General features: G+C 39.6%; 1 protein-coding gene across 3 annotated transcripts in view; it reads right to left on the bottom strand.

Moving 5' to 3' along the window:
• The window catches only part of bach2b (BACH transcriptional regulator 2b), a 95,249-nt gene that overhangs the window by 29,762 nt on the left and 45,251 nt on the right, over positions 1-20,236 (bottom strand). For 2 of the 3 annotated variants that reach the window (XM_026142947.1, XM_026142945.1), the window contains one exon: positions 5,985-6,239. In XM_026142947.1, the coding sequence (XP_025998732.1) occupies positions 5,985-6,227 (243 nt within the window). In that variant the 5' untranslated portion in view covers positions 6,228-6,239. Of the gene's footprint in view, positions 1-5,984; positions 6,240-16,065; positions 19,764-20,236 lie in introns of those variants that run through there. The other variant, XM_026142946.1, reaches the window with a different exon arrangement.

The raw sequence follows: 20,236 nt of genomic DNA, 5'->3' as shown, positions 1-20,236 counted from the left end.
ACTTTTGTTGTGATTTGGCGCTATATAAATAAAATTGAATTGAATTGAATTGAATTGTGATTTTAGCCAGTGGTTCTTTGGGAGTTTGCATGTGCCGTCCAGGTACCCCGGCTTCCTCCCACAGTCCAAAGGTAGCCGGGATAGGCTCCATTGCCCTGTTTTCTAGTGCTCTATAGGTGGAAATGTGCAATTGAATAATACCTATTTCCCCCCCAGAATTATAATACTGCATTAATCCCAGAGGAAATGATTCTACCATTCTAGCAGAGGATGGTTTCCATCAATCGACCTCTGGGTTATGGGCCCACCATGCTTCTGCTTTTTTATCCCTATGATAAACTAGAGTCACCCGTGCAAGCCCACAGTCACATTATTTATAGATGAGAGACCTGGCTACTCCACCTATCATTGGCGGTGGACTTCTATAGCTGAAGAAACACCTGACTGCATACACCTGAGTGTCAGTTAAGTGTTGAACATATGCAGCTAAGCTAAAGGCTGCTGCTTACAGCTGACACAGACAGTGAGGGTTGAGCTAGCAACTCCAGCGACAGAGAAAATGTGGCATTTAAACTAGAGGCAGAGGTGCCTCAGCAGATTTCAGTCACTGAAAGTAAAACAACAGTAATGTAACGTCAAAAAACCCCTGATGTTACATTACAGGAACATCATGGCTGCAGTGTTGGAGAGATATATTAAAGAAGAACCACAGAAAGCTGTTAAAATAAAAAAAAGATGAAAAGACTAAAAAAAAAAACCTGACAAGTGACATTTTGATCTTTTATTGTATACCATTCTACATTACAAATGTGTGTCTTATATCAAAAATACTATAAATACACAAGTTCACAAGTTGACAAATAAAAGAAAAACCTGAAACCCTACAGCGAGGGGATCACCTTTATTCTATAACATTGTCTGATGTTTATATCCTTATTCATAGATTCTCCAGAACAAATTAATGTTCATATATATAAGATTATTCATATTCATGTGTTGTCCTGCCATGTTGATTAAATGTGAATAATATACGATGCGTTATCAAATGAAATAAAAAGGAACAAATTCCCAGTGAGACTCACTCTTTGTGGCACATTTAAGACTGCATTTGAAAGATATTACTTTCTACACTCTGTGTCACACCTGAAACACAAAGCAGCTGGTACATCATTCAAGCATGCAATCATTTAATTACAGGGATGCTGATTTGAACACATGTGAGCTGTTCTCTGCAGTCTTTCTTTGAGTTAAGCAGATAAAAAAAACAGTAAGTGCAGGAACAAAGTCATTTGGCAGGCATTACTTTATTAATGCACGCTAGCACCAGTGAGGAGCTGCAGCACAAGTGGGATGCGCCCCAGTTTTCACAGCACCGCATGTCTATAGGAATATGAATGTGTGACACCAATACATCAGCAAGGTGCTTTTATCATGTGTTTGGCTGAAGAGCTCTGAAGTAGCTCTGTTTAAAGCGACAGTGTGAGATCTGAGGTGAGGAAGAGTGAGAAGTGTTGCTGAACCTGATGAGCACAGAACCCAAGGTGGCACTGATCTCACCTCAAAGTGCTACATGCCTCTAGCATCAGTGCCAGCAGCAGCTGCCAGGTGATAATTGGCAATATCAGCACTTTGTACACCTTTCCCTGAATCTTTATCCTATAGCAGGGGTGATTCTAGGTTCAAACTTTTACGGGGGCTCTGCTCCCAATCATAATGTCATGCATGCAGTGCCTTGTAATTAATATTAATGTCTTAGGCTGTTTGCAGATGTCATCAACATGACAATGGTACCTTCAAAACCAAACCTATTTAGCTGGATGACCTATTGTAGTGTCTACAGGGATGGGTATCGAAACCCGGTTCTTGTTGAGAACCGGTTCCCACTGTTTCAATTCCTTGGAATTGTTTGCCATTTTTGCAAACGATTCCCTTATCGATTCCAGTCACCCAAATGAAGTCACCACGTTGCGGAGCGTCATTTACCTGGCAGGAAACATGGCGACTCAGGGCAATACTTGCAAAGTAGATACTTCATTTAAGGGAGGAAACACTACGAATATGCAAAAGCATTTGCTCACAAAACATGCGATGACCTTAAATGAATGTCGTGTTTTTAATTCCGCTCTGGACTCGTGAATCTCAACCCAGCAGCAGCGGTAACGTTTGCACGTCCTCTCCCGTTAATGCCGCAGGTAAATAATCAACTAACAGTGCATATTATGTTCGCGCGATCTGCCTTATTACAAAACCTGCCATTACTGTGCATTTAGGTGACCATGATGAGAGAGACAGAGTCTGGCTCAGATGCTGGCAGTTCTCGCTGCAGTCTACCGGTAGCGTCTCCTTTCAGGCCAGGATAGATCAATGCCACCAAGCAGAGACTAAGTTTGTGGTAAAAGGCTTGCACCCATTTGCCACAGCAGATGCCCCCGATTTTCAGTAAGTGAATGTGTTTAATTGTAGGCAGGGACATTACTGGATATTCTTGTGTAATTGCTACAGAATAATTTGTTATACTTTGTTATTGCTACAGAAGAATATTTATTTTATTGTTTTAAAATTAACAATTTTTTTCCTGGGGACCCTGTGACACCCCATTGAAGAGCCGTAGGCTGTGGATCTCTTAAGATCTCACTGTTGGGTTTGTAAGGCCATGTTGCTCCTAAATTTCTATCTTGTTCAAAGAGAAGATATAAAACAAAGTTCTAAGCTAATCGACCTTAGTGCTCTCCTTTTTTTTAAAAAAAGAATCGATAAAGAATCGAATTGTTAAACAGAATCGAAAATGGAATGGTGAAAATCTTATCAATACCCATCCCTAAGTGTCTAAGAATAATAATTCAGAGTGAATAAGCAGACATTTAAATCTAATCCAGCCTTTCGAGGGTGCAGCCTTTAGTTATCAAATGCGAGGCAAAGACGCAGTCTTTAAAGAGGTTAATTAACTATTTGCGGCAAACCCAACAAGATGAGAAACATGCACAACACGCTTTTGAATTCATGCAAACTCAGACTCAGCACAGAGCATTGTGTACCCTAATTTCACAAGTGAAGAATAGATTTGTAGTCCATCACAGCAATGTAGTGGCAGCCATGTTTGCAGTCAATCCTGTAAAACGCTCCCATTCATATCAATGTGTTCTCTTCAGAATGGCCAGTGGCATGTTTTAAGTGTGCTACTGGAAAACACACAAAGCATCTGCGAAATACATAAAAAACGACTTTGTGAAAAATAACTTTTGTTTTTCCACCCGACTTCTCTATTTCGTGTATAATCTGTCCTTTCTTCTCCATCCTCATCACTCAACTAGAAACTAGAAAATATCAAAAATATAATCTTACAATAATTATTATAAGCGCAAGCGGGGATTGCACAATCGTTGTGGGTAAAACAGAAGCCAAAGCTTTATCATTTCTGGTGATTTTGACTACGTGTCCACTCTCGCCTGTTTCTTTTGCTCTCTCCGTTTTTTGTGGCATCACCCAAAAGTTAAATGTTACAGTGAATAAAAGACATTAACTGATCCATATCAATTTATAGCTGAATGCAGGCTGCTGCTGGACATAGGTAACATCATTTTGACTTGCTGTCACCTGGATCTGGAGCTGTACTGTAAACAAATGCTGAAGCCCAATTTGATCAGAAAAGGAAGAGAATTTTTTTTAACAAACTAAAATAATAATGTACATCAGTTCCTTGGCTGGCAAATAGCGATGTCCTAGCAGAAGGTTACAATTAGCTAATAATCTCTAGTGATTTAAGCTAAACGAATGTTTAATAATGTTTTTGACGTTATTTTGAGAACAAATAAAAATACGCAGTAATATCTATGTTGCCTATGTTCTACAGCAACAGAACACAGTAAAAAAACAAGCAAAACAAACAAATTACTTGAAGAGAAAATCAGTACATGTGGCCAAGAAGTAATAAATTATTAAAACAGAAGCAGATGGATTTCAGGTGAAATTCTGGGATATTTGATAGTACCACTGTGAAACCCGAAGGGCTGGCCAAGCCCCTAGAGAGAGGGACCAAGATGAATCCAAATCAAGTGACTACTTCTGATTTTATCTCAAAACATAAAAGAAACCTTCCCCAGACCTCTGCTCTGTCATAATAACTTCCTTCTTTAAATGGCATAAAATAATGCTTTGTTTTTTCCTGTATTTAAACCCAGATGCAACATCTTAAAGAGTAATATCAATTTTTCCTGGAACTGCACTAGAGATCTCCATATTCCTTACTTTGCTATTTGTCCACATGTGCAGCTTCTTTACATGTTTCTGTCATGGAGTCAGGTTTGAAGTATTTTCATTGTGTTTCCTAGTGTTTTACCCTGTGTCTCATGTGAATCTCTCTCTGTGGTCTAATAATGTTTGCCTATGTCAAATTCTTCCTGTTTTATTTTTGGAGTGACTTTCTTTGTGCATGACCATTTGTTTTGCTTCCTTTAGTAATTATCTGCATCAATACAGTCGTGTCCTTTTTTTTACTTTCCAGGTTTCCATGTGAATATTTCTTCAGTCCTTTTTTTCTTTTTTCTTTCCTAAAGTTTTTTGCTTTTGTTCAGTAAACTTTCTTGTTGTGTTTGCATTTGTTGATAAATCTTGAAACAGTATGATTAGCTAGCTGTTGTAGCGTGGCTGTGCTAGACGTGCGATAGCAAATGTTGCATTGTGATAATCAAATACTTCAAACGTATACTTTGTGTTGCAATTGAAATGACCTGAATTCAGACGTTAAGGTCACAGACCTCAAGTGTCTTTAAGTTTCCTGACCCTAATAAGTTGCATTTTTCTTGAGCACAACAGCTGAGCCAAGCCACAAAGATGAGATTAGCTCATCTGATCTTGATGCAAGCCTGCATCAGCTGATTCCTCAATAGGTAACAACTCTCACAAAGTATGTGCTACTTAAGCGCACATTTGCACATCTGCAAGCCACTTTGCAAGCCACGTCCAGATGCAAGCCACGTCCATATGTCATACTGAGTCTTACTTTGGGGTGGCTGTGGCTCAGAAGGTAGAGAAGGTCATCAACTATTCAGAAGGCAGGTGGTTCAATTAGGTGCTCCAGTCTGCATGCCAAAGTGTCCTTGGGCAATTGCTCCTGATGTATTCATCGGAGTGACAGAAAGTATTTAGATGTTTTCCATGTATGTATGTGGAAGGGTGGGGAGGTCCTGGGACAGATTCGTGTTCACAAAAAAAATGATATATAATGTATTACATAGCTGCTGTGACATATTACAATATGTTTTAAACACGTAGATAACCTGCCCCCACCCTAGGGTCCTGTTTGAATTTATTTAGCATATTTATTTAGCTTTCAGCTTCCTCCTCATGTTCTGAGGGAACTCCAAAGCAGCTCTAAGTGATCTAGATAAGCATAATTATCCACTATATACACACTACAACATCATCAAGATCAAAGAATGGTTTACTGAACGAAAACAGAATCACACCTGGCCATAAATGACCCCTCCCTCTATGAAACACAGTGGTATTCCTAATGAGCCATGTTGTATATTTTGTTCCTTGTTTGGATCTATTGTGCAGGCATAAGCCATATTTGAATAATAACCATAGAAAATCATCACAGTAGTACTCATGTAAGATTTTGTCTTTTATCAGCTTTATTGACAGAGACAGTGAAGAGATGACAGGAAAGCAGAGGGAGACAGAGAGACGGGACTTGAACCCAGGCCAGCTGCTCAACGCACTGAGCTAAACCAGCAACCTTCCTTGTTGATTTTTACGTGATAAAAACACATGAGTTGTTAAGAGCTGTGTGTTTTAGCTTGAGGTGGGAGTAGATAGAAGGCATAGTCAAAGATTGTCTGCAAGTGTGCAAAAGCTATTGCTATTGTTTTTGTATTTGCACCAGCAAGGAGTTTTTATTGTTGCATTGTCTAAAACGCAGCACCCTTTGCACCCTTGCAACCAAAACCTGTCAGGGGAAACAATACGATAGATACACTTACCTCTTCAGGAAGGCTAACAACCAAGCCATTCTCTGCCTGGCCCACCAACGCCTGGAGGAAATACTCGCTGCACGCAGCCAGCACAGCCCGATGTCCTCGGAATTCCTTGCCTTCCACCAGGACAGTCACATCACACAGGATATCCTGCTTCCGCTGGTCGTTGAGGCAGAGGAGGATATTGGTACAATGAACTGTTGACTCATACACATACATGGGGGCTTCAGACTTCTCATCCACGGACATTCCGCTCACGCCCTGGAAATAGAAGCAAAATAGAGGGGGGGTCAGCTTACAGCCAAGCCCGGCAGGCACATACCGCAGGGCTGACATCAGCCCCAGTGGTCTGCTGTAGCCAGCCTCATGACTGACTGCTGTTTCACGTGCTCACTCCTAGTTCAACATTTAAAAGCCAGTGATTGTTGTTGTGCACGTTTCAATACAAAATATGCATATACACCTGAAATTCACAGGTATTCCCTACATTACTGCTTGTCATGTCACATTAAAATCATATCCAGTCAATAACCAGGAAACAAAACCCCACTGTACACTTTGATGCATTTACTTTTGAGGTCTATGAGTGTTTGAAATTACCCTTCTTGTGGACATCCACATGCACACCTATTTTTTATGAAGACACTGACTTAAATTACACTGCACAACTAAGTGTACATCTTTCAGGTGGACTCCAAGAAAACTTGAGAAAAGTAGAATAACAGACATTCATCTAATATTTGTACGACCAAACTGCTCCTATGGCAAATGGGGACAGTTTTATTATCAGCTTTTAAAGATTATTTAACACAATAACCTGGCACCAAAATACTACTTTTCTAGTTTAACTGACTGCACACTTTTAACTACAAGGCACATTCACACAGTGCTTTATTCTATACAGTAACCGGGGGAGGAAAACCAACACAGTCACAGCGAAGAGCTCCACACAGAAAAGCCTTGCTGTCCAAGAGGTTTGAACCCCAAACCTTTTCGCTTGTGAGAGTGTAATGCTAATGATCAGGTCAAGTCGACCCAGTAAAAAAAGTTGGTTAACTCATTATTGGGGCAGGTCTGTTGTCCCCCAGTCCAGTGTTCTTATTTACCACTACTGGTGGTGCTCCTGTTAAAAAACCTTAATTTATACGCCTTGGAGAGAAAAAATAAATTAAAACATTAGCAGAATATTGTTCTTAATTAGTATAAAATGCTATAACAAACAAATCAGTGAACCTTAACACAGTTCAAATAAAAATCCTGGTTCTTTCCCAGTGCTTTCAGTCTTCATTGCTCAGACTGGGTAGATAAGTCCTGATTTCATGCAATAACACAAGGATACACAGTAAGACAGGATTGACTGTCTGACCCTTACAGTTTTAGTTGCCTTTAATCAAACTACCACTAATGTATTCACACAAAGATAACCTGGAGGCAAAGTGGACAGGACAGTCATCCACTGAGCCTGGTTGGTAATCCACGCTTGGATTTACGGGAATAGTTATAAGGGAAGACAGTTACTAGGAAAGCTCTATAGGAGAGCTAGAGAGAATCAGAGTCTTCCACAATGGGTCTTTTGGCCTATCCTATCGCAGTTGCATTCTTAGGTGTGTAAAAGTAAATAGCATCAAATGGGCATGGCCTTTGAGGTTTTGTGCCTGACTGTCATGGCAGTAAGTCCGCCTAATTTCCTATTCAGACCACAAGAAGTTGAACTCTGGGAACATGCACACGCAGCACGTGCCCCTGTGGAAACGTTTTCATGTCAAACGTTCCATTCTGGTCACTCGCCCCAGTGACGACAGACCTAGAGGTATCTTCCTTCACACACACACACAAAAGCAGGAAAGGTGAAAAGCTATCAGACAAATGTCTAAAAAATCTGATTACAGAGAGAAATGCCTTTACGCCTCTATGTGGAATTGTACTAATTAAAGAGTAATGCATGGTGCTGGACGCTGTATACACTGAGATGCTTTTGACTGACAGATAATGTGCCACAGGGCTGTTTTTACAGAAAAGGGTGCTCAGTGGACTTTTTGCTTCTTTTTTAAAACATATACGTATAAAATATGGGAAAACACACAAACTCCTACTGTTAAAATGGCCAAATAATCATGTAAACACAGAAGGAAACTCTAAGTGCCTTACAGTTTTACATATGAAGACATTTTCTGGCAGAGAAAAAGCGCTAGTGGAGAAAACACAACTAGCATCCTGTAACATTAAAAATCTGCTGATGAGCACCTTCACAATGATTTTGTCTTCAATCACAAATCAGTTTTCTGAGCCTGTTGGATCTTCCCATTCTTTGGGTTATCTCACGGAAAGTGGGAAAGGTGTGGGCAGGTGTAGCTAATTTTACTAGACCTAGCAAGAAAGCACTTTTATGACTTACTCATAAAATACCAAATAACCTATAAACCAACAAAAACTCTAATTGACTTACAGTTTTTTTTGAATGAAAACGCTCTCTGGAAGAGGAATTCCACAAACAACTCCTTCTAACCTTATTTATTTTCTCCATTAACATTCTCAAAGCAGCCATCATATCTATCGCTTGCTCTTTCTTGGCCTGAAACCAATAAAGGTAAATGGTAAATGGACTGGTTCTAATGTAGCACGCTTCTACTCTGGTAGAGCACTCAAAGCACTTTACTTTACTAACATGCCTCATTCACCCATTCATAGAAGAGACCTACTCTACCTCCTGAGCTACAGCGATACCTATGCCTATATCATCACCTCACTTCATAACTCTTTCCCACAGCTTCATGGTATGGCTCATGAATGTATTGTTTTGTAGTTACTACAACTCTCCATATCACCCTGGATCTTGAAAACTGGTACGAGTACACAGTACCATTTCTAAAACATCCTCTCACTCTCCAAGAGTGTGCTATACAATCTGTTCCAAAACCCCCGCTCACTTCCGTCTTCTCCATACCTCTGCAGATATGTAGTTGGGACTACAATCTTCATCCTCTTCTTTCTCCAACTAGCCAACAATAAATTGGCCAGTTGAATTTGACAACATAAATAAAGACATAAATAAAAGGGAGGAAGTATTGCAATTATACAAATGAGTTAGCAACTGCATGACCCGTTTTTGACCTCTGGTTTATGAAGAAACTGATTTTGCTTTAAACCATGTTTGAAAATGAGAAATCACAGCCTGGGGTTCTGGTCTTTTGTGCAAGACATCTGAGGACAAAATACTTGTCAATCACCTATTCTATACTTTTTTAAAGTCTATTAGAAATATCTGATACAAACAAATGCATACTGAGCATACACCACAAATAAGGGAAGTGAAAACTGTGAGCTGCCTTTGCAAGAAATTGTTGCATTAAGGTTGTTTGTGGCCTTTGTTGTGACTGAGTTGTAATAATGATTTGACTGGGGTGGTCAAAGCACACAGTAAGATGTGACAGCTGTTCTTGTTGTTGAAGTATGTCAGTCTAGTCTGGTCCAAATGATATATAGTTATGATACTTTCACTAAACACTTCTCAGTTAGTTTTGCAGGATCATGATCTGTCTTCCAAGAATAATGTTTTCAGATGTAGCTGCAAGGTTCAAGGCCATGTGAACGTGATGTTTGCACCCTAGAATTCAATTCACTTGCAGTCGGAGGAAAATGCAATGATAACACAACACAATGATGCAGCATAACACACGTGTCTGCGCACACACACACACACACACACACACACACACACACACACACCACAAAATAGCAGTTTGTGGCAGAAGTTTGATTAGATGCACAGATGGATGTAAAAGATTTCTTCCCTTCTACTTAGCTTAAATGTGTCAGTCACATCTATTTTATAATATTACTGGTATTACTGCATTCTTCTCTAACATTAGCAAATGATTATTCTGCTAATATACTACCAGCCAAAAGGTTTTTAAGGCCTGTTTTAAGGCTTCCTGCATCATTCTTTCCTCCGTCACACACATCAATTGTAATCTGTTCAGTAGGTCTCATGATTGTTATGGAGAAACACAGCTAAGTTGAGTAACGTTTAGCCCCTGAAGAGAAAAATCACATTTGCATAGAAAATCAGTGAAGTGAAAAGGGAAAAACAGCAGAATGTGTGAGTCAGCTTCAGCTTGATTGTATCACATGACAGGTTTTGGTTTGGGGGATTTAAGAAGGTGGAATTGTAATGTGTGACAGTGTGCTATAATGTGCTCTATAAAGTGTTCCCCTTTCTCTCAGTGTCTCAGCAGACTAGCTAACATGCAGTGTGGGTGGAAGGAAGGAGACGGACTAAGTTATGATTAGACTGAGCCCTAGTGGCAGATGCATGTTTTTTCCTATAATAAAAAACATACTGTTCCAGAGAACACTATGATATCAGTGCACTCCAGCATTTCATGTGAAACTAGCCTCTTTCCTCTTTAGCTGAGTCTCAAACCATGAAGGAGATGGGGAAATATCATCCATTAAGTCCTAGTTTTAAAACATTCAATTCAGTCCTATTTCAATTACATTTCATTATATAATGCCAGTTCATAACAACACAACAGTCACCTAGGTGACTTTATATTGTAAGATCTCTATTTTAGCAGGACGGCAGCTCCAGAGAAAGCAGAATCAGGATCAGGGAGGGGCAGTAATCTGCTACAACTGGTTAGGAGTAAGGGAAAAGAGGAGAGAGCAGAGAGAGATGGGACAAAAGGCAAACTATAGGAGGAAGGGCCAGTTTATTAATTGCTCCACTACTATATTTAGACAGAGAGTGAAAAGAAGTAAGTGAAGAAGAAATGCTCTGCATCGTGAGAAGCCTAAGCCTATTGAGGCATAACTAGTGCATGGTTCAGGATCACTAGTTATCACTAGTTATATATACAAGGGAATCAAGCATCTCTGATTTGTTGCCTTCTTTCTATCTAAAACCGCACACGTTCTCACAGGCCCCATCTTATCTTAATTAAACACCTCATTCTACCACATCACCCAAATTCAGTCATTTGCTCTCAGACTGCTGGCTTACTTGTAGTTCTTAGTAGTTCTTAGGGTTCTTAGGGAGACTGAGCCTTGAGTTTTGAGGCCCTTCTTCTGTGCAACCAGCTCCCAGTTTAAATTTGGGAAATAGACACCCTGTCTACTTTCAACATTAGGCTTGAAAGTAGGCAGGGTGCCCTAACCATAAGCTCTATGTGCTTTATCCTTTTTTGATAAAGCACATAGTTAAGGTTAAGTTCCTTAACTCACTATGTGTTTATACACCAGTCTGCATTTAATCACCTCCACAGTTTATCCCGTCTTCTCCCATCAACCCCAAACGGTTGTAGCAGATGCAACCTCCCTAAACTTGGCTCTGCTGGTGGTTACTTCCCGTTAAAAGGCAGTTTTTCTTTCCCACTGTCGCTAAGTGCTAGCTAAAATGGGATTGTTGAGGTTTCCTCTGTATGATTGTAGAGTCTTTATCTTCCCAAAAAAGGCTTAAGACTATTGTGACTGTGTAAAGGTGACTGTTGTTGTGATGTGGTGTTATATAAATAAAACTATAATGAATTGAATTGAATAAAAAACATGTCAAATTCAGTCAGTAATGGTGCCAAAACTGTACAAGGAAGGCATGGGCAATTTTTATAGTATTAAACCTCTCTGGAATTTACCTTTAAAGTTATCATAACAATTGTCAAGAATATGGAATCAGCCCCACAGGCATGTTCATTAACACCTGCTACAAGTCTGAAAGGAGGCATAGTAGAAAGGCTTTCCCTACAGCTTAGTGTAGGAAGATCATGTCTAATAGGCATTGAGTTGTTGTTTTCTTTCTTTTTATAAAAAATTGTGACCAAGGATGTAAACAACATGACTGTGTCTGAATCCATGTGAGTCTGCACACTGTGGCGTCTTGTAATAAATAAGATTAGTCTCAACTGCTGCTACTACAGTCTAACAGCATTATCTACTGAGGCAGTACACTCAGAGGGAAGCTAACATGAAAGCTGTATCATTGTACACAATTAGTGGGGAGCACTCGAGACAGATGACTGTAATCACACTGAGGATAAACACAGTTTTAATTGGAATTATCAAATTAGGCAAAGCGACGGATGCCCCTGGAACTGTTCAAGGTGGCAAATGTCAGCAAGAAGTGTGATGATGATGTTGAGGTAAGTAGAAGCTTCTAATCCAGAGTATGACTATGTCATTAGATAGTCATACTGAGTAAAGTACAAATTAAAATTGCATTCAGTTCTCCTGGAACTCGCAACACTCATCCACATATAATGTCGTTGAATACAACATGCTGATTATTATTGTTATTATTTTAAGAAAGGCTTCACTTCCTTAAATGAAACAGTTTACTTCTCTTTACCCTCATAGCAATAGAGTTTCACTGTCTTAGAAGAGCACATCCATCTATCTGATTTTTAAATACTTCAATTTCTATCTATATCATAGTTAATTGAAGTAAAGGGCAGGGAGGCTGTACACACATTATATTTCAAACGTGATCTATCTGACTGAAACTGTAGATGTTTAACGTTTCCAACCTTTTGTCCTGTTTTGTCCTATTATCATCATTGGAAAATTTTATATAAGATTTTATATAGCTTTTAGAATCTGTTTTAGTTTTGGTGTCACATTAATGGAGTGCCAACCAGGTGCAGTTAGAGTGGATCTAGGATAACACTACAAGCTAGGTTTGGGTCTCAGTTTCAGGCCAAGGCCGATGGCTAGTCTCTTTCAAGCTCCAGAGTGGTCAACCTGCGCACCACTTGAACCACTTCAACACTTCACACATGGATCCTGAAATACTTCAAACTATACAAGCTCAACAGAACCCTAAGAGCCTTCATTGGGAATTAAATGGGGATAAGGAGAACAACCCTAGAGGCCAACTTCAAGCCAGTTGCACAAGTTACCATCGAGTGCAGGATTTATCAAGGAGTGCTCTTTTCCTACTGAACCCCCTTGGCCAGATCATTAGCATGACTGGCTATGGATACTGCCTCCTCTACATGGATGACATCAAGCCAGGAGTGAACAATACATCAATTTTGCTGATCATTCAATGCTGAATGGGAAGAACAACACCTATGCCCTGCCAGTCATCAGATACCTTGCTGGGATAATAGGGCGGTAAAAGCCACTGACATCAAGACAAGAAAGTTCCTCACCTGGTGGGTTTCATCTCAAGTCCAAGACCCTTGCCAAGGGCTGGTGAGTATCAGAACCACTACCCAGAATGAAACATAAAAGATCAATGAATACATCAGGAAGATGGCCACAACCAATCATGTGCTTAGTGAATACTTCACACAGCACAAACCGGGTGATGAATAGAAGCAAGAAGAGGAACCATCGTAGAAGGACAGGCCCCTACATGGCATGTATGACCAGAAGATAGATGAAGTGGCTGATATTGAAAAATCGTACCAATGACTGGACAAAGCTGGACTGAGGCTGCTACTGAGACAATCTAGCACATAACAACAGGGTGCAAGATGGTAGCAGGCAGGGCATGGAACTCTATAACCAAGCGGCTGACATAGTAGGTCCCAAGGTCCAAATCGGATATGACCCAAAAGATGGTGTTTATATGTATTAAAAAAATCGAGCCACAATCTCGCTGTTCACAACCCACAGAAATGCTGAGATTTTCCTCCAATTTAAATCTTTTTATGAAAGCAAAGGGGCTTAATTAGGATCTCACTACAACAAAGTATGTTGCAGGTCTGCCCTGCGATGTCCAGGGTGTACCTGCGATGAAAGTAAATAAGTGGTCATGGATGAATAGATGAAAAAGTACGCATGATGAGGTTAGAGAGAGCAATTGATCATCTAAAATAAAAGACTCCGCATCTGACCAACTGGACTTCTGTGTGGAAGTGCCTGAAATAAACATTTAAAGTGAGTAATAAGAATAAGATAAGAAGAAGTGCACCAGAAAGGAAACTCCGTGCTCTTTCATACAAATTCCAAATCTCTGGGATTGAACGATTAGGTAAAGACTATAGTTCCAATATGAGCCACATGAGGCCAATTTATTTTGGCTTTGACAGATAGCTTCCCCCTATGTGACATCACAATGTGCTTGTCCATCCAAAAACTCGGACTTGAAGGCTGCAATTTGTGTAGTAGTTAAAACACATATTCAACATGCTCCCTTGATCACAATGATCTGTGTTACTTATGTTCTAACTTCAGTAGGGCTAATCTATGAATTGATAAAACTCTCTGACCTCTATGGCTCATAAGCCTGTTGCATAACCCGTTGAATGCCATTAAATGGTAAATGGCCTGTATTTGTATAGCGCTTTACTAGTCCCTAAGGACCCCAAAGCGCTTTACAGATCCAGTCATCCACCCATTCACACACACATTCACACACATTAAATTCCAGAAATAGTTCAAGAAAAAATACAAATTTATAATTACTCATTCCGTCTTTGAGCTGTTAGTGTCACAGACAAAACATGCTATCTTATGTACTCACAGTAGTGTCTAAACATTTTTAATTGCACTCTCAGTATTCAGCCAACACTGTTAAATCACAAGGTTGATAGCTTTGCAAGCAAACTGCAACACAGGAAGGAACTGAGCATTTAAATGCAAATCCAATTTTTCTTCACACCTTCAAGAAAGATGGATGATTTTAAACAGAACATCCTCTGCATTTTTCATTTGAACACCAACATAAAATCATCCCAGAAGTGAATTGCTTCTATTAAGACTATGAATTGAGATTCTTGCCAAACTGTTTTTTGGGGGCTTTCCACTCTTACCACAGAAAGTTCACAAACATCCATGCCTGAGGCTTTTCATTCTCCATGGTACTGATAAAGCGAACGGCTTTTTATAAGGTCACTAGGCTGCTGATATCGATCCTGAGATAATATATGCAAGACATCCATGTCTGAGACATTCTGCTGATGCATACAAATGCTGAGGTATGTGGAAGCGTAATCAGAAAGAAAGACACTTTGCCCTGCTTCCTCACACCTCAGATGTTTCAAAAAGTTGTTTGTGAAATGAATTGATACAACCAAGACAAAAACTGTGGTATTTTGCAAAAATAATAATAATGTGTAATTGTGTAACTCTATTAGCAGTGTCCTCCTGAAATGTGCCAACAACATTGAGATTAAAATCCTCATCTCTGCCCTAAATGCTCTCTGGTCGCTATGGTAACACGTAAATATGTCTTTCAAAATAAGACACACAACTACAACACAGGAAAAGACCCAGGGAAACCGAGTTAACGATAAATACCCCGAAAACCATAAATTTCACACCCGATCATCAACTCTTGCGCCGTGGCACCAAACGACTCAGTCACTGAACTAGACTACATCTGCTAGACTACTGATTTCATTTTCTGGGCTGAGGATGAACCTACTTTGTATCCTTCCATTAAACGTCCTCAACAGCTCTTCATCCCAACCCAAGCTCTGCGTCCTCTTGAAGTGTTCTTGCTGTTGAAACTGATTATAGACTACAGACCATAAACCTGCATCAGTCTGCAAACAGCCTCACTAACACCATGACTCTTATCTCTCAGTTTTGGAAAGGTCCTGACAGTGACCTTAGCCACATCACTGAAAAAAACAGACCTTTAAAAGGCCAATAATGTGGAGCCCGAGCTGAATGGAAATCATCAAAGACAATGAGAAGAATCTGATAAGAAGGTCAGCATCTAAATAGAAAGTGCACCGACATCGAGAAAATATTATGAGTGAAAGCTTGAAACATTTGTCTGCTGCATAAAGGCATCTAAACTGATGGTTAACAGTGTTAGCCACATGTTTTCTAACCATATTCTAGACTCTTCTTCAAATACTCTGTGACATTTTGGTTTTATATCACATAAGAATCAAGAAGCTATTTATAGTTGTATTCCACTACAATTGGTCTCGAAAAATCTGCTGAACAAAGTCGTGTAAAGCAACAGAGAATATTATCCAGAGTTATGGCTGCATTTCACCAAAATACAGCAACTTTCACTGAACCAAACACCTGCATAAGAGTTTACTTACTTCTTCTGTCATCTTTTCATTCAACACAAAGACAGAAAAACAGATAATATTCATAACAATAAAGTGGTGCCAGTTGGCATTACCTCAGAAAGGCATCAGCATACATCCAGTCATCTTGTTATTCCACTCTTTGCTCTGACAACTTTGTCAAGTCTCTCACTGTGTGTTACCAACAGAATCTGAGCCTATCAATGTTTGTGGGAGGTGAGTATGACTGAGCAAGTGAGCTATGCGTAAGTGTGTGTGCGTGTGACAGTTGTGTATGTGTTTGTGTGATGGCATGCTAGAATATTTTTGGACTCTGCCTGCTTAAATGCAGCTTGCATGAATCATGACTTCCCACATAGTAGGTCAGTGAGTGGGGTGAGTCATATTGCTGTCTTATATGGTAACACACTGCACATGTGATAGCAGCGCTGGGGTTATCTATAGACTCAGCTTACTGCCTCAAATGTCTGAAGCAGAGCTGCTGCGTCTCAAACCTAATCCCAAGTCTAATCTTTTCTTTTATTGTCAACATTTCAGAATTCTAGTTTTGAGCAATTGCCAAGTATTTTGGTGTGACTCTGACCCACTTTGGTTTCCAGAGGCACAGCTTTATCCTTAAATCTGACGACTGCACAACAAGCACAACAGTTGCCACAGAGCATGTATATGTATATGCACTAAATCTAGAAAGAATATTGCATCTTATGACGATGACAAGGTACACCTGCGCACCCAAAAAATCTGCTTGTCTTAACCTCTTCCTGTGTAATTGAGAAAAACAACAAGGGAACAAGTTTGCAGACTGCTTGCAAGTAACTGATGATGGAATAAAACACCCAAAAAGTGCAGAAAAGAAAAGCAGCCTGTGAGAGATTGGATTAGAGCATGTGCAGAGCTTTCCAACATACATTTTGAGAAGGAACAGATGCACTAATTATGCCAGTGATTGTCAGGAAAAGTGATTGCCCAGAACCAGCCTGTGTTCTGTATTACTAAATAAGCCCAGAAGAACAGATAGAGTGAACAGAAGTGGACGGGCTACATGATACAATAAATTCTATGCGTGCACAAAGAGAAAAAATTCAACTGTCAGGTTCACAAAGACTCATGCGCAAAACCCTCATGGAAATAAAAGCAAGTGGAAAGTCTCCCCACAGGAAAGAGTTGACACAGATGCTTCGCCCACGTCAAAACCTTCAAAAGCCATGGCTGGATGCATGTGGATGTGTATGTGGGCGTGTGTACATGTGTGAGTGGGCTAGAGGGCACAAGCATGCTGAGATAGCAGAGAAAAAACATTTTTTCACACATTGCTCTCGCATGTGTGACATCTCGAGCTTTAAGAATACACATAAGTGATGTTTTATAAATGTTAAGCACGGGAAAAAATGTGCAAAACTATAGTGGTACAATGCAAATATCCAGCTGAGATCTGAGGGGTGAAGAAATGAAAGACACCATGTTAATCATGTGACTGATCACTAATATCCTGCTCAGTGAGCACAAAGAAATGTCCGACATTGCTAAAAAGGAGCTGGACACCATATTCTTCCTTGATTATCTACTTTGTGTCATCATCTTGCTTTTGCAATTTCTGAGTACTCAGAAAAGACCACAGGTAAGCGTGGGAGTAGGCCCCACTCAACTGTTGATCATCCATTCACTCAGTTCATTCGTTTCACAATGCATTTTGCAGGTTTTGTATTCATCCAAATTCTTGTCCAGAGCATTAATTAAACGCATTAGAATTCTGACTTCTTTCAGTCCAGTCCATTTAGGGTCTTGCAGAAATAAATTGCTGTGTTTCAAAAGCAATCTTTAAAGCAGGTAATAAAAATGAAGGCCATCCTTTAGCATCTCTGCTCTGATGTCCAGCAGCTCCATAAGACAATTCTGCTTATTCCAGTGATCTGATCTTGTGTCACTAGTTTTTATGCCAACAGAAATATGATGCACATTACTGCAGTGATGTAACTGAGGTGTTAAGACTAACTGGTCTGAATTGTCCACATTAGGAGGCTGCAGAGATTTTGGACTTGTGCACATCAATCAGAAAGCCCTCAATTTTGAGTTTTGTAATAACTGTTTGTCTTTTTTTCTTCTTTTTCAAAATTGTCAGAAGTCAAAACCCAAATTGAAAGTAAAACTAAGTTCATTGCACAGCAAGACTTATATAAACAATAAAAGGTCCAACACAGCTAGCCTCCATATGTTTGGAAAAAGTCATATTTGTGTCACATGAAGACATTACACCCCAGACTGTCTTCTAACCATTTTCCACAATTCAAAGTGACATTTCAGACAGAACAATAGTCTGGAGATTCTTATTATCTTGTGCTTACTTCTTCGCCTTTGACACGCCTACTTCTATGTTATTGGTGTGATCCCTACAAATCTGCTGAACAACCACTGCTGTCAGTTTTCTCTGCCTGCAGTAAAGTCAGTGTGGGGGGAGGCTGCATAACATTCACACACCCACCCGGCGATTGGCCATACCAGGTTAGATGACCTCTGCAGTTTTGTGTGGGAGAGCTAATTTGGGAGGTGATGTTATCCTGAAAACATATGCGCACAAACACACGTGTGCACACGCGCCTTCATGTGCACAAGCACCTTCATGTGCACACACACAAATAAAATTACCACAATACCGCTTACACACAGCTTCTCTGTTGTTAGAGGAGATTCCTTTTTTCTCAGTATGTCTACACAAGAGGTTCATTTTGACTTGGACAGCAAACCACCACTCTTGGTTAGTAAACTAGCTACTTTTTCTAATACTTGTGGTGATAAATAGGTTCACGGACGCACGTCTGAAAGTTGACTTCTTTGATTTTCTTTAGTGGGCTGTGTGCAGACCGATATATTGTGTTTCCTTTACCTTTGCGTTTCCATCTCTGATGTTGATTTTAGATTTTTTTAATCACACGAGTCATGAAAAATGGAATTGGAATTCATTTTCTTGAACAAAAGGAAATGGTACCTTTTGGATAGATCCTGGATTCACTAAACTGCTTGATTAAGTTTAGGATTCGATCATTGTTTAGCATAGCAACTCCCCCATATTCTTGGTGCTCTGAAAAGCAGCTGCAGTGGGAAAACAAGAACTTAAAAGAAAAGATTTATTACAAATGTATTTGTGAGTAGTATAAAAAGTAGAAGAAAAAAAAAATTTTCCCTAAAATTTATAAAATAATGCTTTGTTGTATGGAAATGTACTTTTTACACTGGATCTTTTCAGTGTTATATGAAAATGAAAAAAACTGGATACTTGGCTGTGATAAAAAATACGTGTAAATACCTCTGTGGGAAACTCTTGACGCACTCACTAGTGCTTTTCCTTTTTGTTTTCACTTTTAAATGTTAACACGACTCCGCCTGAGTAATCACCATGTGCTGATAGTAGTCTGTCAGAAAACATACTGTGATATTGATGCCACTGCACTGAGTGCAAATGCATTGTAATATATTATAGTATCAATCAGACTGTAGCGCTCACAGCCACTATAGTGCTGCGAAAGTATACTTTTCTCAGTCTTCATATGCAGCATGTATCTGTGGTTTCTGTAACCGCTGATCATATTTCACAGCAATCAGTGATGCTTGGCTGTCTCAAACATATGCAAGATATTGCAGGTTTCACACAAAGCAATCATTAGTCAGCTGATTTGAACGAGTTAAGCTAAGGCATCTCTAAACATGACTGTAAAGTGATGCTGTTGCAGAATGACTCAAAATCTAGCACTGTACTACTTTAGCCTGTGCATACCAAGTAAAAACTAGTAGATACCACTAACAATACAGTATATCCATCTATATATATATATATATATATATATATATATATATATATATATATGCATTTAGGCAAGTGCAGAGGTGTAACATAGTTCAGCCAGAACTGTCAAAATACGCCAACTCAAGTCCCAATTCCCTCACATCTAATGCTATGGCACAGACTGAAAGGTTATGGTTTGAAGTGTGCGCAGATGTGACACAGAGTGCGGTTTAGTGGCTTTTGGGCAGCAGTATCGATGACTCATACTGAGAAGAGAAAGCAGTGCTTATTGATTAGACCCCTTTGCACAACCAAGCACCACAAGTCACAGTGGAAATAGTCATAGGCTGGAGGAACTGTATCTCCAGCCTACTGTGCGTGTGTGTGATGTTTGAGGTGTTATTTGGTTTTCATCATTTGGTTATGAAATGAAAAAGGGAGATATTGGCAACACTGAGTTATAGATATATCTCTAAATCATGGAAATA

The sequence above is a fragment of the Astatotilapia calliptera genome, chromosome 15 (genome assembly GCF_900246225.1).
Source record: "Astatotilapia calliptera chromosome 15, fAstCal1.2, whole genome shotgun sequence".
Lineage (NCBI taxonomy): Eukaryota > Metazoa > Chordata > Actinopteri > Cichliformes > Cichlidae > Astatotilapia > Astatotilapia calliptera.
The sequence above is the reverse complement of the archived record's forward strand: the minus strand, read 5'-3'. Positions and strand labels throughout refer to the sequence as shown.